General features: G+C 37.1%; 1 protein-coding gene across 4 annotated transcripts in view; it reads left to right on the forward strand.

Annotated features, from left to right (window-relative positions):
* The window catches only part of LOC126924844 (uncharacterized), a 37650-nt gene extending 16944 nt beyond the window's left edge, over window positions 1-20706 (forward strand). For all 4 annotated transcript variants that reach the window (XM_050739772.1, XM_050739771.1, XM_050739773.1 and 1 more), the window contains 6 exons: window positions 3474-3658; window positions 6281-6519; window positions 6961-7239; window positions 15221-15563; window positions 18312-18600; window positions 20443-20706. In XM_050739772.1, coding sequence (XP_050595729.1) covers window positions 3474-3658; window positions 6281-6519; window positions 6961-7239; window positions 15221-15563; window positions 18312-18600; window positions 20443-20661 — 1554 coding nt within the window. In that variant the 3' untranslated portion in view covers window positions 20662-20706. The remainder of the gene's footprint in view (window positions 1-3473; window positions 3659-6280; window positions 6520-6960; window positions 7240-15220; window positions 15564-18311; window positions 18601-20442) is intronic.
* Window positions 20707-24584: the final 3878 nt, after the last annotated feature.

Consider the following 24584-nt stretch of genomic DNA (forward strand, 5'->3'; position numbering starts at 1 on the left):
GAAATTGTCCCGTGACCGTTAAGCTGGCATGTTGCTCGACATTCCCGTTGCATGTCAATCGAAATTTACTGAAAGGGGTTGCATGTCGATTTTAAAATCACCTCGTTATTCTTCGTTCCTTACCAAATTGGTCTTCTCTTCCTCGTCCGTACGAAGTCCACGATGAATGATCGTCTTTGAGTCGTCTTTTATTTCTTCATTTATCGGAAGATGCAGTTAGCTACAATTGAAGAATCTAAAAAACCTTTATGATTCGTATTTCTTGTTCGCAAAGAGTATTAAGAATCTTTTGCAAAAATTTAGGGAACCTGTGGAAGAAATTATTATTTCTTCCTTCTGGACAAACAAAAATATATAATTATCATAGTAGACTTCTCAAAACCGAAGAAGTTGTTTTTTCATCTACTAAAATATACAGCTAACTGCAATCTAAAAGTCTGAAAAACACTTATGATCCGTATTTCTTGTTCGCAAAGAGTATTAACAATTTTTTGCATAAAAGAGGAATTTAGAGAAAAGTCACTGTTATTACTCCTCTTTGAACAGCATAAAATATAACCATGGTAGACTTCCCAAAATCGACGTTATTTTTTTATTTACTAAAACATCCAATTAACTACGATTCGAGAATCTGAAAGAAACCTTTATGATTCATATTTCTTATTCACAAAGGATATTAGTAATTTCTTCTAGGAACTTGGAGAAATGTAAAAACAGATTATTATCATCGTCCTCTGCCCAACAAGAAAAAAAAAATCCTATAATCATGGTGGACCTCATAAACCGACAAAAAGTCTTTATAAAGATCTGAATCATAGAATTTAACAGGTGTCGTCATAAAAAAGTGTATCTGGCGTCCGAGAAGCTTATCGTTGGGTGATTTATTGCGCGTTTAGGTACCGGCAAGCTTCTCGAAGCTTTATCGCCTGGAAAACAAAGGTGTTCTTCTTATCGACGCGTTCAATCTTAATGGGCGTCGTTCTACGTAGATTTAGGCGGCGTGTTATTTCGTTGCGGGCACGTTTTACAAGGAACAGAGAGAGGGAATGGGCGCGAGAAGAAAGAAAAAGGAAAGAAAAAGATCGTTGCGAAATTACGCGAGGCCCCCCTAATTGTTGTGCAAGTGTAATTGCCAGGTCGTTGCGAGAGATCGCTCGCCTTGAGAATATTTTAACGCGCCGAATTTTCGCGATGGAGACTCGCGTCAGCTGTAATGAACAGTCTTCGCGGCCGACGAAAATTGCTCGCGTCATTTTCTCCTTGCCCGATCTCGCCGAAACCGCAGACGCGAGGACAGCGCTGATTATTGTTCGTGCATCTGTTACGATGTTCGCTTCGGAATTGGATTTTGTAATTTTCTTGCCATTCCAACTGCGAGCAGAGTTGTTCGGCGTATGGGCAAAAATGCCTGAGAAAATTTCTTAGTAATCGCGTGTGGTAATGGAGTTTTTCAAAATACATCGGATATTTTAATGCCTCAATGCGAATATCACAACCTGAAGCAATATTTCGTTAACAATTTGCAACTTTTTCAGATAGTTTCTAAAAGGAAGGTTTAATTCTGCGAATCAATCGCAGTAGAGAAATAAATTCGAGGAAGATTCTTGAAAATCGCGAGCTAATGGTTGTTTGAATATAACATTGTTTAAATATCAAAGAATTTCCTTAAGTTGGTATATTTTTAACATAGCAATGTTTCTGATCTCGAATAATCTTTCTTGACGTGCTTATATTCTATATTTTTTTAGACATCTTCCGAAATGAAAAGTTCATTGTAAGAATCGACAAGAGTCAGGGATTGACACTCGAGAAATTTTCTTGTAGTTCGTGAACTCTCTCCCTGATGGACTTTTCTAAATGATATAATTTATCGACGTGGGACAATTTGTTGCGGTTGATGCACTTTTGGAAGATCTTCACGAATTTCTATACTTCTAGACATCTTCCGAGAGGAGACTTTAATTGTAAGATCAGAGATTTCAACTTCTCAGAGAGAATTTACGTCGATAGAAACAACTTATGTTTTTTACCAATGCCATATCGTGTTTACGACCGACCCATGTTGAAAATCAGTTACTCATCAGGTTACTCATCGACTTTTTAATGGATCTTCATGGCCGCTAATAAAACGGCGTTGCTGGTAATTTCAGCACCTTGGGGCGAGCAATAATCATCGATATGCTCGTACGCACATTCCTAAGAGCGCGATCGTAAAGTAGAGAAAGTCCATTTTTTTTTTCTTGAACTATCGTGTTCGCTTTCATCGTTACGCTGTTATTATATGCTTTCCAAAAGGAAATTGCATTTTTACGCAGCAGCAAATAACACGCAGAACATGGTATTGTTACGGGGAAAGCATTTCTTCTTCGATATTATTGAACAATAATCAGAGTGTGCTTGTAACTATCGTCAAAACTTAGTAGTACATTAGTAATGGTATAGCAATTAAAAAATAATTCAGCAGTATATCAGTAATAATACATCAGCAATACACATTAGGAGATAATTATATGCTCGAGTACAAGTTATAACTGTAACTGCATGATTCAAGTGCATTTGTATTTTTATGAGCGCAGAGCTAACTGTATCTGTAGATGTAAATTATAAATCGAATTGGACCTTGACAGCGCAGATGCAAATGTCAATTATCAAACGTCTATAAATAATTATATTAGACTACAGCAATAGGAAAAAGAGACATTCACCTCATTGAGGTTCTTCCTTGCACATGTAGATACTGTACACATCCGAACTGCCGATAGATTTCACAGAGAGACTGTTATAATTACATTGTGATAATAAAAAGAAGAAAACGAATTATTCTTTACCAAATTTTAGTGGCAACGATTTAGATGTAAACTAACAACGTATAGATATGAATATAAGTACAAACATGTGTGAAAATATTCTTTGTGAAACGAGGGATTAAAACAGAATAATTTAAAGACTTAAAAATAAGATAAGAATTGCAAGTAGAGAAAAATCTCACAGCTCGCGAAAGATTTGAAATACAATTGCATTTGTCAACACGAATTCAGGTTAATTGAAACTGTAAGTATAAAAGTGTCTTTAAAGCTTCGTTGAAAGACGAAGAATTGAAAGAACGTGAGTTTATCGAGTCAAATAAAAAATAAATAAAAATCTCCAAGATGATAACTCTAAAACGAAAAAATACAAAAATGGTTGCAACGTTCCCTCGGCATTCCGTTTCCTTTTAAGGCAGAAAATCGAGGCGACGTTAACGTTCATTAAAGCTCGGTCCGCCGATGCGTTACAGCCATCAAAGTAGCACGATCCTCGCTAGTATAATGTATCCATCGGTCGATTTGCATTTTAGTACGCAACAATGGTGCGTTTCCGTGGCCGCGTAACTCATCGTCGAGGCTACGTCGAGCGCGCGTTAAACCACCGTTAAACGTGTACCTGCTATTAAAGCGGCGACCAGCTGATCGTCCACGTTTTACGATTGTCAGGTGAGCAACAAAGGCCTGAAGATTATACAGACGGTCCATCCCGGCGGTTCGACGAGATCGGCCGTGAAGCATTTAGTGCCAGGACACGCTGTACTCGCTGCGGTGCAACGTGAGGACGTCGTCGCCGCCACTCTTCTGCTTCCAAATCCGGCCACCAATAATCCTGTCCACGTGCACGCCTACAGGTTACTATATACACGCTTTTAAGAATCATACTTTCGACCAACTTGCATAATTAACCCTACTGCGATCCTCAAATTTTTATATTTCATTGTTGCTCGTTTTAGCAATTCAGGTGTTGCTCTATTCGTCAAGTATTCTTTATGAAACGAAGAAGCAAAACGACCCATGAAACAGAAGTAAAGATGAAGTAGGAGAAATACGGAAAAATTGTGTAGCTCGTGAAATATTCAAGGAACAATTGCATTCGCTCTGGTTTAATTAACATTTTAGAAGAACGTTTAGTACAAAATCGAAACGAGAAATCATACGCTAAAATTTTTCATCAATGCCGACATACTTTTTAGTATTAACAAAATGTAATTGGGTTGAGGATGACCGAAAGGACGCAGCAGGGTTAAAGTAATACTACAATAGAACTTCGTTTATTTGAACTTATCGAAGGATAAGTAGTCTGTACGATAGGAGTTCAATGATTAAAATAATTGTAGTATACAATTCTCTGTCTGAAACAGACCGAGTTCACTGGAGAATCAGTAGTTCATACAATAGAAGATTCAACTACAAAGAAGTTTAAATTGGACATTAACTAAGGGATTAAGTCAGGCATCCTTTGAAATCGCTTACACGTAATCCAATGAGAGCATTCGCAGTGGGCGGTTCGGTCAAGTCAAACGAAAATCTGACCGTGCCGCGACTGCCAGTCTGAATCAAGTTTGAATTTTTGTCCTAACGTACAGTTAGTAACGGAATGAAACGATGAACCAGGGCGGCCCCGAGGCAGTAAAACAGTATCTTTCGACGCTCTCTTTTTCTCTCGTAGAGATCTTTGATACTTATTATCATAACTTACCATGAATCTCTAATTAAATAGAACCACGAGAAACGACTAGTTCGCACAATTTGATCGCATTAGTACCAATTAACAGATAATTATCCGGCAAACGACCGCGTTACCGATTCCGTGAGATCGTTCGAAATGCGTTAATTTCCGGCCACAACCTCGTTAACTCGGCTAACCTAGCGCCAGTAAGTTCGGTGAACGTAAAATGCCAACTTTTTGGAAAATGAAATAGATACTGATCGCGTACTGGCAATTAAATTGAGAAATTTATAAAAGGTGGAATTAAATCGATTTGGCTCGCGAGAGTCTTAGAAACTACACTCTGACAAAAAGAATTTCTGGCGGCCACTGTGACCATTTTGTTAGTTCAAGGCGTTCGCTAATTAACGATCTGCGCGATTGTAACGGGTCACTAATAACGCTCAGAAGCCAATGTTCGCACATGCTAATCCCATTGGCGCTATAGAAGAACAGCCTTGCCATTGAAAACAAGATTACCGTATTTTTATCCCGTGAGAAGAGCGCGTTTCTTTTTTCTTTTCTTCTCTTCCATATGGTACAATGATTTCCTGATACGTAATGGAACCGCGGATTATACAACATCGCCATTGAATTCATGAATCGACTGTTTCGATCGAAACCAGGTAAATGGTTCATTCGGGAACGCGGCTCGTTTCGAGGCATGCGATCGTTCGTTGGCCGCGATTTCTTGCCGAGTTCATGGAAAATAATAAAAGGTCATCGATCGCGGAGACTATGGTTTCAATGGCGGTCGCTTTGAAATTAAAAGGCGACCTCTGCTCTGGTGTGAGAAATAGGAAAATAAGTCGATATTTGTCTTGATCACGAGGTTGAGCCTTCTAGTACTTTGGTTCTTGAACTTGTAGAATTGTAACAAAATTGTGCAATTTATAAGATCTTTCTTCGAATTTTAACAAACTTACCGAGTAACTTTCTCTAATGCTTTGGTCTTTGAACTTTTAAAGTTTGAAAAGAGATTATGAATTCTCTTTACTCTCCTTATTGATGTCTACTTGAAATAAATGAAAAATTCTGTTATTAGAGAATTGATGAAATCGCAAGTTAAAATAATTAGCTCTACGCATGTATGTTCAATAATAATCAGGTTATCCGAGTACCCACATACGAGGAAAATATTAGATTGCTGCCAGAGTGAATTTACAAATTCTATTTACAACATTCTTCTATCTAGATACTGCATTAGGCTTTTGTAAAGATCTGTAAATTTATCGTTAAAAACTAACTTTACATTTTTGTTTAAAATTATTTAATACTTTTCGTCTACATGTATTAAGATTTATATTATGTTTATACATTTATCATAAGTTTATATAGCTTACTCATATGAACGAGAAGGTGAATAGAATTTACAGAACAATTTGATATGATGATCACATAAAACATTCAATTTGCATAAAACACGCAATCAATGAAAATAACATCTCAGCGTGGCAAATACATAAAAACGAATATTTATTACAATAACCAGATTCTCTGTAAAACATCAATTTGTCCACCTATTGGGTCATAACTAGTCGTTAAGTATAAACAGACAGAAAAGAATGTTAACTCATAAATTTATTGGTTATTGAATGACATTGAAAGCTTTTAGTCACTGACATACTTGTTGAAAAATTCGAGAAATTGAATTTAATAAAAATTTTGATTCTAATCCTAGTTAGATTAATAAGTTTTAAATTAATAAAAGAACTTTCCTAACATACGTTGTTCTTACGCGTGGATTTGATTCTTGTAACTTTAGATGCGACTCGGTTGAGACAGCCGAATTATTGGGTGGCCAGTTGAAAGCATTGGCATCACACACCGACAATTTGGCAAGGGTGAACTCGCTTGAAGGCAGAGCTCGTAGCACTTTAGGTAGCGACGGTAGGAGCACCAGAGAATCAGAGTCATCGGAGGGTAGTGGCGAACTTAGACACGATACCGTGCAGACTACCACGATATACGAGTCTTTGGCTGCGGAATTGCGTGCCAAGCTGGGTAAATATTTCTTTAAAAGTAATTTCCACCATTAAATTATTTAAATTAGAAAAATCTCTATTCGAACGACGACAGTGAATACATCTCTAAATTAGAATCTCATTTTACCAGACAAAAATACAGTTATATTCGTGTCATAAAATTTAACACTAGAACTAGCAGAGTGGTCAGAATGATCAATTCGTTTTCATAGAAATTTTGTAAATTTACGCTACATTTCTAAAGATTTGTATGGTATTTCGTAAAATATATGAATAAAACATTATATTGTATAATACACATAGTATACCTATAAATACAAATTTTCTGTGCCGAGTGTTGAAATACCTCGAGGCACTACAAATATAAGAAAAGTTACAAACATGGGTACAAGTAGGAATATCGATGACTGTCTTGGTACGAGAGGGAGATGAGCGCGAGACACGGCTTATTCCTTTTCAGGCAGAGGCAACTCAGGGGACAATGACGTGGGTCCGATTCTGCTGCCTCCGCGGGATTACGATACGGTGCACCGACACCGGGGCAATCTGGCTGGGATAGAATTCAGGCGCTGCCTGAATCAAACGATCGTAGGCGGTAGTACTACGGTTGACAGAGGTGGCACGAGGAGCGCGGCGAGCAGTGGAATAGGCTCGGACAGCGCTGCTACACCTCCGCCTTATCAGAGTCATCATCCTTTGGGTCCCAGACCTTCCAGACCTTCTAGAGATTCTTCCTCCGGTAAGTCAATCATACCAGCTTCCATTCTTTTCTTTTTTTCCTTCTGAAATTCCTATTTTTATATGTCGACTGCCGTCAATACAAATTTTCATTCTCCTTGTTCCCTTCGAACTTCTATTCTTATTCTTTGACGTCCTAATACGAGCTTCCATTCTTATCGAATTTCGTCCCACGAAAAGTATTCGGATTTACAGCGGATTTATCGCGGTGAATTTTCCTCCGGTAAGAAGATTATACCATTCATCTCGTTTTCTCTAACGGAAATTTCTATTTTTATATTTCGACTGACAATAGAAGCTCTCACTCTATTCGTTCCTGTCGAACTTTTATTTTTATTCTTATTTTATACTTTCGTTCGTATCGTCCTCTTCTTTCCGGATTTCATCCCACGAAATGCATTCGGACTTGCGGTGGATTTATCGCTGTAAATTTTCCTCCGAGATTTTCCTCGTTTTCTCCTCCTCGGATTTCTATCTTTTTTATTTCGTGTCTCAATAGAAGCTTCCATCCCATTTGTGTGCTCTGAATTTTTACTTTCATATTTTGACATCCTTTCCGAATTTCATTCCACGGAACTCATTCGAATTTCATTCCACGAAACTCATTCGAGTTTATCGTCGTGGATTTATCGCGGGACTCGCGAGAATGATGTCACGCGAAACATCGAAACGGATTCCGTAACGAAACGCCAAGCTAAATAGCGCGAAAGAGGGGAAATTACGACAGCACGGAGGCGTTACGTTCTCGCGGCGATTCGATAGTCATGCTGAGCAAGTGTGAAATTTATTGTGAATGAAAAGCGCGAGTAAACTCGTTGTTTACCGTGACTTCACGGTGCCAGCGACACGTAGCCGTTCAAACGAGTCTAGTTTACTTTGGTAAAACCTACCAAAGCAATTGCAGTTTTTTTTTGTAAATATTTGTATCGTTTTAATAAAAAGGTCAATCCACACCGTGAGAATTATTCTGCTCGAATTTTGACCAATTTTTTAATCCGAGGAACCTGAAATTCTGATACTTTTGTATAATATTCAACGAGAAGAAGCTTTCACAGCCATACACAATACCATCGTTCACTCCCTTGAATAAAAAGATTCAATAGCATCGTAAAGAAAGAAGAATACAAGAGTAATTACACACGATTGTCGTCTAACTGCCAAGTGGAAAGCGGTTGAAGTGTTTTCCTGGGAAATTAGGCGATCTGGCTGAACGCGCCATTACGCCCGCTAAACGATCGCGCGTACTGTTGGTTGATGCTGCACGAAAGTGAAAGTCTCCGCTTCTTGTTTTCCTGGTCCCGCTCGGGAAACGATCCCGTGATCCTTCTCCTTCACGAAAACTGATGAACCACGACGCAGTTGCTCTTCCGCGATATTAAATCCTGGAAGAAGTTCGTCATGCTTTTTGCTAACTTTAATTATATATAAAGATTACAGGAAAAGGCATGATAAATGTATTTCTGTTATCGTTTTTCCTCTTAGTATCACATTATTATTAGAAAGGAAGATTTTTACGCACGATAGATAAAAATGAGGCGAACCTGTTATACGAATGTTATACACATGGTTCATCTAGAAGCAAAGACTGTAACTGTTGTGAAATAAACAATATTATATAATATTTTTTAAGTTAAGACTCGGATAAAAGAAATACCTTTTAGCCTCAAGACCAAATAATTTATCAAATAAAATGATGGAAATTATATTTGTGTATAGAAATGTTATTTCACGATACTAGGAGACCAAACAATTCAGAAGAAAAATATTTGTATTTTCGATAAAAAATTTTGGCTATTTACTGCTGTCCTCTTTTTGATAACAATATCACGAATGTCCACAGACAAATGTGATATAATCGGATAATTCAGAGTAAATATAATCGTCACTTATTTCATATTCATCGTGTTAGAAATTTATTTCATTTGCCTTTTTTGTTACTTCCCGAAGAAAAAAAGACGTCGGTAAACTTCAAAGCTAAAAGCCGAAGCTATAAAATTCTAAAAAAACTTTCGTAAAACGTGGACGATACACGTAAAAAGTGAACTTTCTCCGAAATTTCGAGCGCAATGAAAGAAACGTGGTCGAACTTGAAATACGAAAAAGAAAAAAAAAAGGGAAGCAGCATTGCGTCGAAGATTCGTGACGATGACAAAAATTTGGACGCTTTCTACCGGGTTGAACAGGTGGCCGCGCGTGTATGTTCCACCTCGAATCTTATCGGCGCTCGTAGAAAACCGGGCGGAAGGCGACCCGGTAACCCAGTTTCTCGTCGAGCTACGAAAAATCGTTTCTTCGTACGTTCCTCGTCGTCGTCGTCGTCGTCATCCCTCCTCGATTTTTCTCTCTTCGCGTCATTGCTCCTCGAGCTGAATGCAAACGCGCCTCTAATATCGCCAATCCTCTCGTCTGCTTTCACTTCGATCGCTCGACGACGATTCTCCTTCGGAATTTTATCCCGACGAATCGCTAAACGAATACGCCTTCGTCGAAGAAAGTTTCGTTTTTCGAAACGTTTCTAGGAATTTTGCCTTGTCCCGTCCTTCTCGATTTATTAACGACACTCCTCGAATTTTTGTATTTCAATATTGCACTCACTTTGGCAAATAAAAAGAATTCGTAATATTTCGACGAGAAACGAGAAATCATAGTAAATTATGTAGTACCAATGAGATTTATATTTCATCCAAACAGATAATACTTTCTATCAATATTTTTATTTGTTAGAAAAATATAATTGATTCGAAGATGATCGAAGAAACGTAGCAGGGTAAAGTTTGAAATGCAATAGCGAAATAGTACGTCTCTCATTTATTTTTATTGTAGTTTTTTAAGAGATAATTGTTTGTTATTTGTGTCATTTGGCGATCTTTTGATAATAAAGGACAGGGACTATTTAATAACAGATTTGTACTTGTTTGAAATACCCGTCAGTACAGTTTCAAAAATGTCGAAAAATCTACTTATATGTAATCTACTTATACACCTACTTATCCAGGACGAAGAATAACTGAAAATTGACAAAAACCAAATTAACCCATCCGATTCTTGGACATCTTACATAAAACGAAAACGAGGTAAAAAGATTGGGATAATCAAAAACAAATGAAAGGTAATAAAGAGGAATGGCTGAAACTTGTCTGACCACATAGCGGCGCAAGCTACTTAAACCTGCTATTACCTGGCGGAACACTACCTATATTCAAAAGCGTGATTCCTAAGAAAAAACAACGTCGCGTTTGTCGAAACGTGGCAAGCTCCCGCAGGTTGCCTTTAATCGGCGATAAAACAGGATTAAAGAGGGCCTCTCCACTCGCTCAGGGATTGAAACTTCAAAGTCAGTCGGCGGTCGTTGTTAAGGCGTGCCGCGTTCCCCATCTCACCGTGAAACACGTTTTTAACGGACGACTGACCTATATAGCGAATAAACGAATAAATTTCGCGAACGAAGGAAGCCAATGAAAGAGAGAAGAAAAAAAGCACGAGAGAAAAAAAGGAAACAAGAAGAAGAAGAAGAAGAAGAAGAAGAAGAAGACAGAGGAACCAGGTTGTTTTTGTGGTCGTGTGTCGGTGCTGACCGAGCTCCGTGTTTTAACTACGTGCACGAAGAGGACGTTAGTATTGGGCACCTGTTACAGTCGAAGGAATACCGTTAGGACGTCGTGTCAGCGGCAGGTACCAGCCTACGGGTACACGCATACATCTTCCCCGAGCTCCGCAGGCAGCCGCAACCGGGCAAAAATCGAGCTGCTTCGACACCAGGTCCTGATGTCCAGACGCCGCTACCGGAATCGCTACACGCGTTCCAGCCGGAGAGTATCTGTTCCGCTAATTCGACGTCTGTCGTCCGACTAGGGTTATCTCCTGAGCACCTGCACGGTTGAGACAGTCGATGTGTTGTAAATTATGTTTGAGTCGGAGAGGAGTTAGAAGAATGTTCGATCGATGACAGATAGGATTGGAATCATGAGTGTTAACTGGTAGATGGTTTTTTTTTAGTTTGTTGCGTTAGATTGCTTTGATGGGGATTTGGAAATGGAGAGCGTCGAGGTTGAGGAGATCGATATTTGAAACTTAGGAAAAATGTTACGAAATTAGTTCAGGCGTTTTGTAAGTGGATTTTCGATTATGTTACATTAGGAGGTTTCTAAATTGGATTTTGAATTAAGTTTCTCAGGAGGTTTCTGACTGGTTTTTCAATCAGGTCTCTTCGGTAGATTTCTAAATAGCGTTTCTTCGATCACTGCCATTTGTCAGTTCTACCTATAGTATGTTAATGAGGCGTGTTTTCTAATTCGAATTAACTGAGTTCATTAAACGAAGTATTTCAAATAAATTTATAGTTCGACGAATTGAATTGCTTTGATTAGAAATTAGAGTATGCAGAATGGTCTCTTTGAATTAAATTAATTCGAAAGGTTTTCTAACTGGTACTTCTGCGAGTCTACGAAACTAAATTCCATCGAAGTGTGATTATTAACTCGAATTAATTCAGCCAATTTGTATTAACGAGCGTGGAATTAAATCAGCGAATATCCATAAATCCCAGTTAAAAATTTTAATTCCGAGATACGACACGGTCGTTCTTTATTCCTGTGCAATTTGCATTCTGCGGAGCTCGAATGACTAGAAAGAAATAAATTTCAAATGTTATGGGTTGAAATCTGTCCAGGTGTCGTGCAGTTGTTTTTTGGTCCCATGCAATTAAATCGTGAATGGATCGGAAGTCATTTGGCAGATTTATGACCTTAAAGCGAGCATACATCAGCGGCTTAGATAATTATGCGATTTTTCATTGAGCACCAATGTTTTCTAGCCGAACGTGCCACTGACCGACTAAAGCCGCTTTTCACCAACGTCAGTTTTTATGGACACTCGCTATTAATCTTTCCTGGATTTTCGGCTCCATTTAATCTTTTTACGACGACCTTAATACACACAGCCTTTTAATACTTTCTCTATGAGCTCGAAATCTTTACAAATCGTACTCAAAAAGTAAGCTTCGTGCTCTAGGGAATTTTCTCTAAAGCACGAATTTTCGTTAGATCGTTAAACGCAGAAGTTTACCGTAAAACAAAATAGATTTGCGCCTGTAGTAGAAATTAAGATAACTTTATTAAGAACTGTGCCATTATCTACACACCATTATCTACGCTGTCGATCAAGAAATTAATTTACATACATCTACCGAGTCTTCTGTCAATTTAAAATAATGTTTATAATTTCCCTCGTTACTATATACAGCGGCGAATAAAAGGATATTTAAGATTGCTACACTATGAGCTCCAGTAACTTCTGTACTAAAAATTTATTACCGTGTTGATGACAGTCATCTGCGTATTATATTCGTTCACTGCTCCCATTAAATGTAAATCCATTTTTTAAACTTTTCTTTATCCGTCACGGTAGATGCTTGATGAAATAATTTCCTAAGACAACAGAATTCTCAATTCACTTCCTTCTTTAAATCCTTGACTTCTACGAGGCGCACGGTGATCCCAAACGTTTGTCGCGAGCGTGTTAAAATCAATAGACGACAAAGAAGGAAACGTTGAAGTCTGTTTAGGAAAATAGTTCGGCTCGTTATATCATTGGTGTTCTACGCGGCACGAAGGAACCCGTTTCGCAACAGGTGTCTCGGGGACACGGCTCGATCACGATTTCCACGTTCGTATCTCCATATAAGCGGCGCTTCTCGCTTGTTCGCGATCTGGCACACTTTGCTCACGATCCGCGATCCCTGTATCGCTGTTTCTCGCGCGCTGATGCATCGCGCGAAACCATCCTGTGCTTGCCAGATTCTGACCGTCGATTAGGGCGATTAATTTATCGCCGTGTTCGGTAGCTACTTTATCCTCGAAGTGTTACTTCGTCGCGTGTACTTTTGATATAGACCTTAATGGATGATTAGTAGATTGCAGATTTCTATGCATTTATGGCAGACTGAAAGGTGCAACATTGCAGAAAATATAAAATATCCACTTAAATTCTTAATTTAACACTGCCTGTAAAGCAGTAGACATAAAAATACACGGTCTAGCGATTGGTCTAATGAAAAATGGATTTTTCGTTTAAGTAATCATCGTTTGGGGTTTCAGATTCGCTAATTGTCTTTTTTGTGCAGGAAGTTAAGTAGGACATTTTTCTAAAGGGGTTTGTAGTTGGATAATCGTCCTGTATATAGGACATTTTTTCTAAAGAAACTTCTAATTATACAGTTAATTATATGTTAGGGTTATAAATTTGATTGCCGTAGAAATGTCAAGCATTCACAATGTGATTCTTAATTGGTGTATGTGTGCAACTGCACAAAGAATAAGTAATTAACTTTTATTTCATTTTATAAATCGACTGTCTTGCTTTCAGCGTTTAATTCGTTTTATAAATCAATCATTTTACTCTATCTTTTTAATCAATCTTACCATTAGTGCTTAGTATGTTTTACAAATCGACAACATTTCCTATCCACTCAATTTCAATATAAAATCTAATCCCTTTTTTCTCTAAAGACAATCCACTTTCTCATTCAATTACTCACGAACACCAGAACGACCGAGAAAAAGCAATCGAGCCTATAGAACGGTTAGAACTATAGTTGCAACCTCTTCTCAGGATCCCAAGCATCGTCGATGATATTCAGAAGAATCTCAGGCTCTTTGCCTTTTAACTTTTACCTGGTGCGGCATTCGCGTCTGCACGGTGTATTGCGCAAAACGTTAGCTCTCGAAAGGCTGATTTCCATGAACGTTCGCCTTCTCGCGTCCTTTCTTATTTAACCCGTGTTCTGTCATGCCCTTTGATCATTTTCGACCGATTCGTACTTCTGTATAGTTAGACAGTTTCCTAAATTTAAGAAAACTACAAGAGAATCGTTATCGACGCGCGTCAAATTTTCTCATTTAATTTTTACACTAGAGATATTTTTTTTTAATATTAACCCTGCTACGATCCTCGAATTTTTACATATATATTTCAATCCTGCTTTCGTTTTAGCAAACAAAAAGAATTTGAAATGTCTTAAGAAGGTGTGAGATATAAAATTGAAAAATTAGAAAAATATAAGATTGAGTCGGAAATGACCAAAAGAACGTAGTAGGGCTGAAAGTCTCTTTTTTTTGGTGAAAGTAAAACGAGACAAAGATATAAAAAAAAAGGTTAATAAACGTCATCGTGTATCGAAAGATAATGACGAGGATCGATATGAACGTGTACCAATCCACCGACTGTTGATGAATTCGCGCGCAAATCGACCTCGTGGGAGGTCACACACAACAGCGGAATAAAGTTCCGCATTCTCGGCCCACAGCCTGAGGCAGCTGTTAGCCTGCCTCCTCTTTCGGCCTCGTCTCGACGTCACACGTTGCCTTCGTGTCTTTTCCAGCTTCTTTTCAAACCTTCCTGACCTCTTCGAACAGATCTGAGAAAGAGACGCGCGTTGATCTTTTTCCTCCGTTTCTTCTCCCTTTTCTTGGCCAAGCGACAGGTTGCTTGATAAAAGAGAAATTGAGACTCTTACCGAAGACTCTCTCGATTCTTCTTCTTCTATCCTCGTGTTTTTAGCTGATCCATTGTTCAATCGTAGCTTTCTACTTTGTAGAACGAAGGATTCATGGCGGAGTGATTAATTCTCGAAACGATGTCAATCATTTTCTATACCGATACACTCATTTCAAACGCATCTGTACGATATAAGGGATATGCGCTTATAAGATATATCAAAAGGAGAAAAGCTTGTTCAATCACTCCTCAGCTGTAATCATCATAATCCAGTAGCGTGTACAGTATAGCGTTGGTGAAATTTCAAAATGTTTGGTATAACGTATAATTCATTCATAAAAATTTGATCTGTATAAAAACTGTACAAGAATATAGTCTCTTTACTAATTTATTTACAAAGTTATTACGTTCTGTGTATAGAAGATTGATTGTAAATAAGCTTGCTATATAAGAAAAAGGGAATGTTAATCATTTGTGATTTATTTCAGACGACGACTGGGGAGTGCCAGCAGAAGAGAATGATTATTTGCCAGAGACGGAAACGACTGGGACGAGTCTAACGCTGCCAAGATTACCAAGAAGTCCTGAAAGATTGCCCAGTCAAGTGAACAGAGGTGTTTCACCAAGTTGTAATAGAAGTCGTAGAGCACCAGAGTTTAGGCAACGATCGCCTAGCCCTCAGTATCAACCGAGGATGAATCCTGGTGAAGTGACTAGCCCTAGAGAAAGATTCCAGGATGCTAAGGAGATGTTTCGAGCTATGGAGAGAGAGGCTGTCTCTAGACCTGTCCTCTCAAGACAGAGAGATGTTGACAGTCATCCTGCTCATAGGTATGGCTCTATTATCGTGATCTTTCTTCTTTTCGTCACTTTCTTACTCTTTATCTTCATTTTTTCATCTGCAGTCAAACCTTTGATCTTCACCTTCAAGTAAATTTCCTTGATTAAATAAAGGAAATATGTAATGGAGCACTAAAAAGTACAGATATTCCTCTTAATTAGTATTATCAGTTAGAACCATTTTGTTTTACGTATGAGTCGCTTAGAAGTCAACTAAATCAATTCTGTCTTTTACGCATTCCCTCGTTTGTGTACACAGTAAACGTATTATTGGTGTTTGACCTATGAAAAATAAGATTAATACATTTTCTCGATAAAGTTAATAAAATTAGTTTCTGTTTGGTTGACGTGCAGATCAGGAAGATTTACATTGGTTTGACAAGCACTAAAGCTATCCATAACTAAAAAGAAAAGATGAAGAAAAAGATAGTGAAGAGACAGTTCCACTCCTCGTTATGAAATACAGATGACATAACCCAGATACCATCACTGAAATACCTGTAATATCTTTATGTCTCTAAAACATTTTAAAATCATAAACACTTTTTTTTTATTAAAGACACTATTGACAGAGTGGTTGGCAATTGAGAAAGACACGATGTACCACTAATAAAAAGTAAAAAGTCAAGGTACATATATATATGTAGCGATCAGAATCAATTGGAAACAGCTTTCAGTACCACAAATGCCATTATGGCAAACGTGGATCTTAACGAGTTCGACGTATTCGTTTTCTAATCCAAAGAATCTGCACCGATTCCATTGTGAGGGACCGATTCGACCGGCCTCTTCTCATTTTCTCCCGTGCCCAGACCAGAAAGACTAGTTTTAAAAGGCCACGCGGTTGTCTTTGCTTTTTCCCCCGGTGGCATTCGTTTTGGGCCAGCAATCACCGGTGTCAATCTCAAGTAAAAGCTGCCCGACCAGCTGGAGAGCGATTCCAGAGCAAATAGCAGCTGAAAAGTCGACGATTGTCTCATAGATAACATATACCTATATGCGAGCTCGGTCCATTGATGCCAGTCAACAAACTTCTCATTCAGAGCACGAAGAATATATTTCAATGGTGTTGCTTGACTTCCTACTAACTTTATTTCTATGAAAATTATCGTTTCACTCGACGGCTATCCGAGTTAAATAGAAATAAAGCGATTCAATTCTATCGAGGTTAAAGCATTAGCTTTCGAAAGGTTTGACATTAATCACTAGATTGCGGACTTTTTTTTGTAAATTTATGAGAGGTTTGTAAGTATGAAAAATGAACAGAATGCAAATAATACATGAAATGTTTAATGTGGAGTGTTTATCGCAATACTTTATAGGCGAAAGAAATTTCTACTTAGGTTTTATTTCTTTCATTGAAGCTATAAAATTTAGATAAATACTCGCAGTTTATTAACAACTAGATTACGGATATTTGCTTATCTATGGAAAATTCACAGGTACAAACATTTGCAGTGTACAGGTAGCTTGAAAGAATATGATATTTTCTATAAGTACACTATTTACTGGATCAAACAAATCACTGTTTATATTTCATAAAAATATGAATTTCAATAAATATCTGCAGTCTATTAAACATACACACGCACACACACATACACACATACACATACATATTCTGTATTAAGAAATTGTTGAAAATTGGACAGTATGTTAATTTGGTTTCTAAGCGACTCATCTAGGATTCTATTTATAAGTTTGTAGTTTAAGTTCGTTGTAGGATGTTCAGGGAAATTGATGAACGTCCCTATCGATTTATTTCACGACAAGCGACTGCCAGAAGTAGCACATGGCAAGTGGAACGAATTCGGAAGTGGCACATAGTGATATAACTCTGTGAGCTCTTCCAAACGTGTCTAGAAAATTCCAGATACCTTGTCCATTTGTTTTAAATAGACTCGATGACTTAGCCTCTGAATTTAATAGAATAGGCTAAAAATTTCCATCAATGCGGAAGTATTAAAACTCGCGAATGATCCTGATAAACTCCACTTTCTATTAATTTTTTCATTTTTCATTACATAAATGTACGATTAATATTCAAGAAACGAATGTTTTATTCCCATAGGATCATTAGCCTCAACAAGAATAGCGAAAAATTCTAAAATAAATTTAGAAAATAGAATTTGTAACGTCCTCAGTTCTTTGTACTTTTCAATTTATGGAGATGATCAGCATCGTGACTTTAATTATGGATCAACAGATCCGTAGTGTCACGTGAAAATTTCCCTGCACGTTTGCTGCGTGTTTATGGCACTATGAGTGTCTTGCGTGTCTGACTATGCGATCTGCATCTCCTTAGAATACCGAGTGCAACCTGTTGCACGAATTCTACTTCCGATTCAACGAAGACAGGTTCTGATTGCAATAAAATTTGCTTTGAAGTCGGAGCTCTTGTTGTTTATTTCTTATTGTTCATACGGAAAGCAAATAATTAACAAGTTGTTAAGTCGTGTTGTTAGAAAAATACTAACAGGTTAAAAGTGTAGATTATTAAGAATGTTGAATTCCAACATCTATTACCTTGAAAATAAGAAAAATTACATTTTTCCTAGGAAAAATTATTTAAACCATTTTATCATTTTTAAATTAAACGTTTACGTTTCAAGAAATTAAAAAAACAAAGAGTTTAAAAAATCTGTTATCGAAGAAGATAAAAGTAAACTTGGTAAGATCTACTTATTTTAATCATCATTTGATGTTTTCTGATATGTGACGAATTTTTATATATAATAGGGTCGAGTCAGCGAGGCAGAGCCACGAGGACCAATCTACTCGTCAGCATTCGGCGAGCAACAGTTCAACGACTGGCCACGAACACCTGATCAGACGGAATCATTCGGAGGTATCGGAACGAGAGAACGATATTTCTTACAGGGCCCGACCACGGCCGCGAACCCATCATTACGCGATGGAACGCCCACCGGAGCAAGAGGTCTCGAGGCCTCGGCCGAGAAGCTTCTACGAAAACCCAACCGTTGGAAGAGACTTCCGAGATCAAAGGAACGTCGTTGATCCGAGAGAAGTAAGGGTCATTGATTCCACGCCCTCCTCTTCGACCATTCCTCGAGTTTCCTGCCACGAAAAAATCCTGAAACTCGTTATTGTCATCTTATCGTCAGAAATTCTCTGGAATTATTTCCATAATATGTTTTGTATATGTTTTGCGTATAATATATGAAGATCATAGGGGATTGATATAATATGCAACATTTTTCGTCTCACATACGAAGATTACAGGAGAAGAACACGATAAGTTACATTTTTCTTTCTAAGATAAATGAAGATTTTTAAATTCAATATGTTATCGTGTATATTACCAAAATTATCTTTTTGTTTGCTGAGGAGCTGCACGCACACATATTCGCTTGGTAATTTTAAAAATACTGCTTACTCTTAGTATTATCATTTTAGTCATTTTTACAAAACATCGTAAACTAATAAGCTATTTTTAAGAGACTTGTATCGGATATAAGGGATGGTATTCATTTTCAATTATGTCATACTATTCTTCGATCACAAAATGACGTTAGAATTAGAAAATCAACAAAATTATGTTTGTCATATTTTTCTCCTGCAATCCTCATATTCATATTTTCTAGATTCGATTTACAAATGTATTTCAAGATTCTCGATTTTGCGACTGCATGATTCCAAGTGTCGTCTGAAACTTTCTTATTTGGATTTGCACTTTCTACAACCACTAGTGGTGATCTTGCATGGAAATGCTAATTGCTTGTCCTGTGGATAAGGAGTTGCGTGATTTCTTGCTTCTTCTACTATGTCGTTTGCTTGTGAATTTTACTGCAAATAATGCTGCTCTCTAGTACAAGCCTATCTCGTAGCACTGTTTGTGCTTGTAGGGTAAAAAGAAAAGCGTATTACTGTGAACTTCCATAGCGAAGAATGTCATTGCTAGTCATTCATTGACAAGTTGATGTCTTTTTTAAGAAACGTGAAGTATTATACTCCGTTAATCACTTTCAATTCTATATGTATTACTACATCTACGAGTTTCTACTTTATACCGACATTGAAGTATTCAATGAATTGTTTTATTAAATTCCAACATCTTATATTATATATCGTAGTAATCGTTATATTATCAACATCCAATTCTTCACAATCCGAGCTGTGAAGGTTCTCATTTTGCATTGAATTAAACTTCTTCTATTTACCAATTATTTTTGTTATTGACGAAGATCGAATTATGTTTTGCATTCCTACACAATGTGGCATTATGTCGTCAACCTGTTACTATTTGAACAATATTTTATTATCGATAAACGCATCATCTATCAATTACACCTGTTACATTTATGTATTCTGTGCATGCCTTATTACGTTGCACATTTTCATACCACTGAGTTTCACTACCACTCCTACATTTTCACGAGACTATAGTCGTATGTGTCTTCTATCAATTACGTCTGTTATATTTATGTATGTTATGCACGTCTACGATTATATTATACATTTCTACGTAACTGAACTTCACTACTACAATATCTTCATTAAATTGTAGATGTACTCGTGCACCTTCTACCAATTACATCTTTTACATTTATGCATGTTTGCTATTATACATTTTTACATAATTTACCCTTACGTCGTCAATGCTTAAACCTTTATTATCACTTCTACAATAGGCATGTTCATTAAATCATCAACTTGTTTAACTTTTACCAATTGTTTCTGTTACATGTACATATGCCTACTATTACTTTATACATTTCTACATAATTTAGGATTACATCGTCAATGTTTATATATTTATTATCACGTCTATAATAGGTATGTTCATTAAATCATCTCGTCTTGTTTAATTTTCGCCAATTATTTCTATTTCATAAAATTTTGTCGACAGGCTCGAGATTTCCGTGACCGTGCACACGTGCGAGAGATACGCGAGAAAGTGCGTGCCAGGGCAACCACGTACCAGGAACTCTCCGAACACGAGAGATACCCAGGTCTGGATCGCGACAGCGCCAGGCCACCCTTGGAAATTGTGCCCACACCGGGTCGATATCGACACAGCTACGCAGAGCCGCCTAGACTCGGTCTAGCAGCCCTTCATCCGTACTGAGTCGATTTGCTCGTTGTTAACTAATAAATTATTTAATTAATCGACCGTATCGTTATCGTACTATTCGCGGCTGTCCAGCGTCCTCGACGATTCTTCGTGAAGACGTTAAGTGTAGTAATTACGGGAAGCAAATGTAAACCTCATGACGATGATTTCATATTAGGATATTTTGTTGAGAATTTCTTTAGAAAACGTGATTCGTTATAGAAAAATCTAGGTGTATCTTCGAAGCTTCTGTTCTTAAATAGCAACATTCTTTAGATTCCTCTGTTTAATTAATCCTTTCAGGAACAATTTTGTCGACCCTGTAGTATAGAAACTTGTTAAAAATAATTATAGATAGTAATTTAGATAAATATTTATCTTTAGAAATTTCATTTCACTAAATTGTATTGATGAGTAGTAATAATAATTTTACTCCAATAGAAACACATCTTTTGGAATGATTTTTTAAAGAAAGTACATCGCATCAAAATTTCAGATTAATTTTACAAACAAGTACGGTTATCGTTTGTATTAATTAATAAATTACTAAAGTACGATGTTGCTCGACATTTTCTATTGACATTGCATAGCGTGAAAGGGTTAATTGAAATCTGATAAATCTTCTTATAAATCTTATAAACCTTCTTAAATTTACAATTATTGCTGTTATAATGTTCACTGCCATATTGCATCTCTCTCAATTGACATCAGAATCGAAAGAGGAAAAGGAATAAAATTTATTCTTCTGAAATTATATTATAATGGCGAAGCTACACGTCTTGTGTGCTTTTCATTTCGATGGTTTCGTTTGCCTCACTTTTATACGATAGATTCAAGGAGGTCGTGGATTTTTCTATGGAAAAACGTCGATGGCCCTGAGCGATCGGGACGAACGGCGATCGAGCATTTATTATTCTCTCTTGAGCTCGTGCCGTTCGTCGCGACATGATCCTCGAAGTCGTGGGTCGTCTGTTGACCTTTGACTTCCGTCCACTATATTGTTATTCGCGCCGGATGCCAGACTAACGATAATGATAGGAACAAGTAACAAGCAATAATATTGACAGTAACAGTAACAATAATAACGGTTAATAACAAACAAGGATTGTCGTTCTTTTCCTTCATCTCCTTCGTGCATCCTTCAGATCAGATCGTGGCTCCCATTTTGGAAAAATTTATTACGAAAAATATTTAGTTTATTTATTACGATAGCAGTGCTTCAAAGGTAGTTTAGTGGCGATTTCTTCTATGTTATTTCCTTCTATGATAATTTTGTTAAAAATAATTCCGCTTAAGATTAATTTTTTAATTAGATTTTTAAGTTAAGAAACACTACTTTCTTCTTTGACATTTTTGGCTCTTTTAGTTTAAAGATAAAAATAAGTATTCGAATGTATTACAATTTATAAGAACGTGCATCATCTAGACATAGTTTACATCTTGGAAAATATATGCATCATGTTAACGACGTTTTGAAGGTAGTTTAATGCTAGTTTCAAAAATGGAAAAAGCAATTCTGAGAATAATTTAATGGTAGTTTCAGAATTAGAAAAAGTGCTTTGCTTTGAAAATAGAAAGGCGTGTTTGAATGTAATTTTTTCGCATAAGCAGCTTGTAAACCGATTTATGCCTTCCACTTTGAAAGTAGTTGATATAATAATCGCAACTAAATATTTATTAAATTAGCGATGTTTTGAAGATAGTTTAATAAGAGTTTTCGTGGTATTCCTTTGGTTTAATAGTAAAAGTGAGTATTTATTTATAATTTATAAGAATGGTAAAGGGGCGGTTTGTTTAATAATTCATGAGTCGACGCACTCAAGAGAAAAGTTTCCAAATATATATGGCAAGTAAATCTCAGAAGACCGTGAAATAAATGTTTCATGGAGATAGATTCGTCTCTGAGCAGCATAATGCGAACTGCAGTTGGATTTTTGTTTCCGTTTATCTTTTCATTGCCTTTATTACATTCTTTTTAGTATTATCTCTGAATAAATGCGTAATTACAACGATTATCTTAATGTAATATTTAGACACGATACACTGTTGAAATCTCCTTCTTTTATCTTTCGATTTACAACTTTTTATTCATAGCCTGGGTGATAATTAATTAGAAAGTATTTCCCGGTACCTATCTCAATTTTGTAATAATTAATTCGCGCACGAAATACTTCACGACACAGCGAATTATGGAAAGCAGTTTGGCTTGAGAAAATGTGCGCACAATTATCTCCTTTGACACCTCTGTTATTGCACATTCTTTCATCGCAATTTATATCCATTTCATCTTAATACCTGCTCCGAAACAACCAGCATACCACGCGTAAATACACGTAGTCTTCGTTAAATTTAGAACTTTCACAAATTCTTCTTCCTCTGGGATATGCATTATAAAATGTCAAAAATAATCATAATTTCCCTTTCTAACTAAATTCCAAAAATAAGCATGATGAGTCCCCGTCTCGTTCAATTTTCGATATTAGATACTATATACCAATTATCATGGTCACTTTTCTTCTCTTCAAGTTCTAGGAATAATCGTGATAAAATAAAGTACCCGCTGCAAGGTGCGCCGAGATTCGCGTGTAATGATATGCGGTCATTAACTTACTCGCGTATACATTTTCTCTCTGCAGATCGTGCGTCAATTCATTAGCACCGTTTCGAGACGGCACGAAAATTTCTCTGATAAGCCACCGGCACACGTCCATTGGCTGGATCACGTACGGTGGCTCGTTAAATTGCTTTCATGGTTAACGGAGCAGGAAGTGGCCGGTTTGCATTGTTTCGATGTCTATAGTTGTTGCACGAATAACAAACGAATAGAAAGTCTTTCGTGCCAGAGCGACGAATAAATCTCAGGCTCGTCCGTTCCGTTTTTTCTCCCAATTGGATAATTGAATTTCCTCTTTGTTTTGAAAAAATTTATTTGCCCGAAGAGTTCTTACTATTCTTCTTTTCTCATTGGAAGAATTAGCGTTTAACTAGCTTTTTCAATCCTTTTCGCGATTTAAATAATTCTTCGTATCACCGTGAACGGTATTACTTCGTGGTTTCTTGAATTAATCAAACAGATTGCAGAGAATCGTATTAGACCGTAGTAATCGTAATCATCGCGATTCTAAGAAATCGCCAAGTTCTAAGAAACCACCACAGCGACAGCAGTCGCGTTCACCGCACAAGCCAGATCCATTTACCCCCGATTTCTAATGCGTCTCGGTTAGCCCGCGGTTTTCCTCGTTTCTCGGTGGAATTTCGCAAGCTTCGACCGGCTTGTTACGTAAGATATGCCGCTGAACTAAAGTATCAAAGCATGAGCGAAAACTCGGCTCTGCCTCGCGAAACAAAGTGGAAAAATATCGGACAGAATGGAACTTGTGTTCCCACAAACATATATTGAAGTTCTCTATCTCTACTTTTGTCTAGTCTAGGATCAAAGAAAATTCCAGTCGCTCTCGAAGCATCGTTTTTGTGTTTTCCATCTGTCGCAGGTCCTTTATACGCACAGAAAGAAGAAAATTGAAGAAATTAAACATTCCGTGGCGAAAAATACTTTAGGTTCTTTATCACGGAACTGAAAGACATTCTTCTTGTTTTAGACTCGAACAAAACTCTTCAATTTTCGTCCACGTACCATTTTGGCATCTCTCGTCCTTCATAAATACTTTAAACTCGTAAACTGATAAACTAACCGAAAAATGAACGAAGAAAATAGGCTAAAGAATATGATAGAACCCAAAGCTTGCGTGTCTTGTTTATTCTAGAATCAAAAAAAGATTCTCTTTCATAGAAGTAAAATCTTCCATGTTTCTTAGAGTCGAAGCGTTGATTAATACCATCTACCTGTTTTTATCCCCCATTTCCTAAAATCGATGTCGATTTAAAGAGAGAAAGAGGGATAAGATAAAAAGAGTCGTAGCCGTTGGCGAACTTTCCTT

Source organism: Bombus affinis, chromosome 15, assembly GCF_024516045.1.
Source record: "Bombus affinis isolate iyBomAffi1 chromosome 15, iyBomAffi1.2, whole genome shotgun sequence".
Classification (NCBI taxonomy): Eukaryota; Metazoa; Arthropoda; class Insecta; order Hymenoptera; family Apidae; genus Bombus; species Bombus affinis.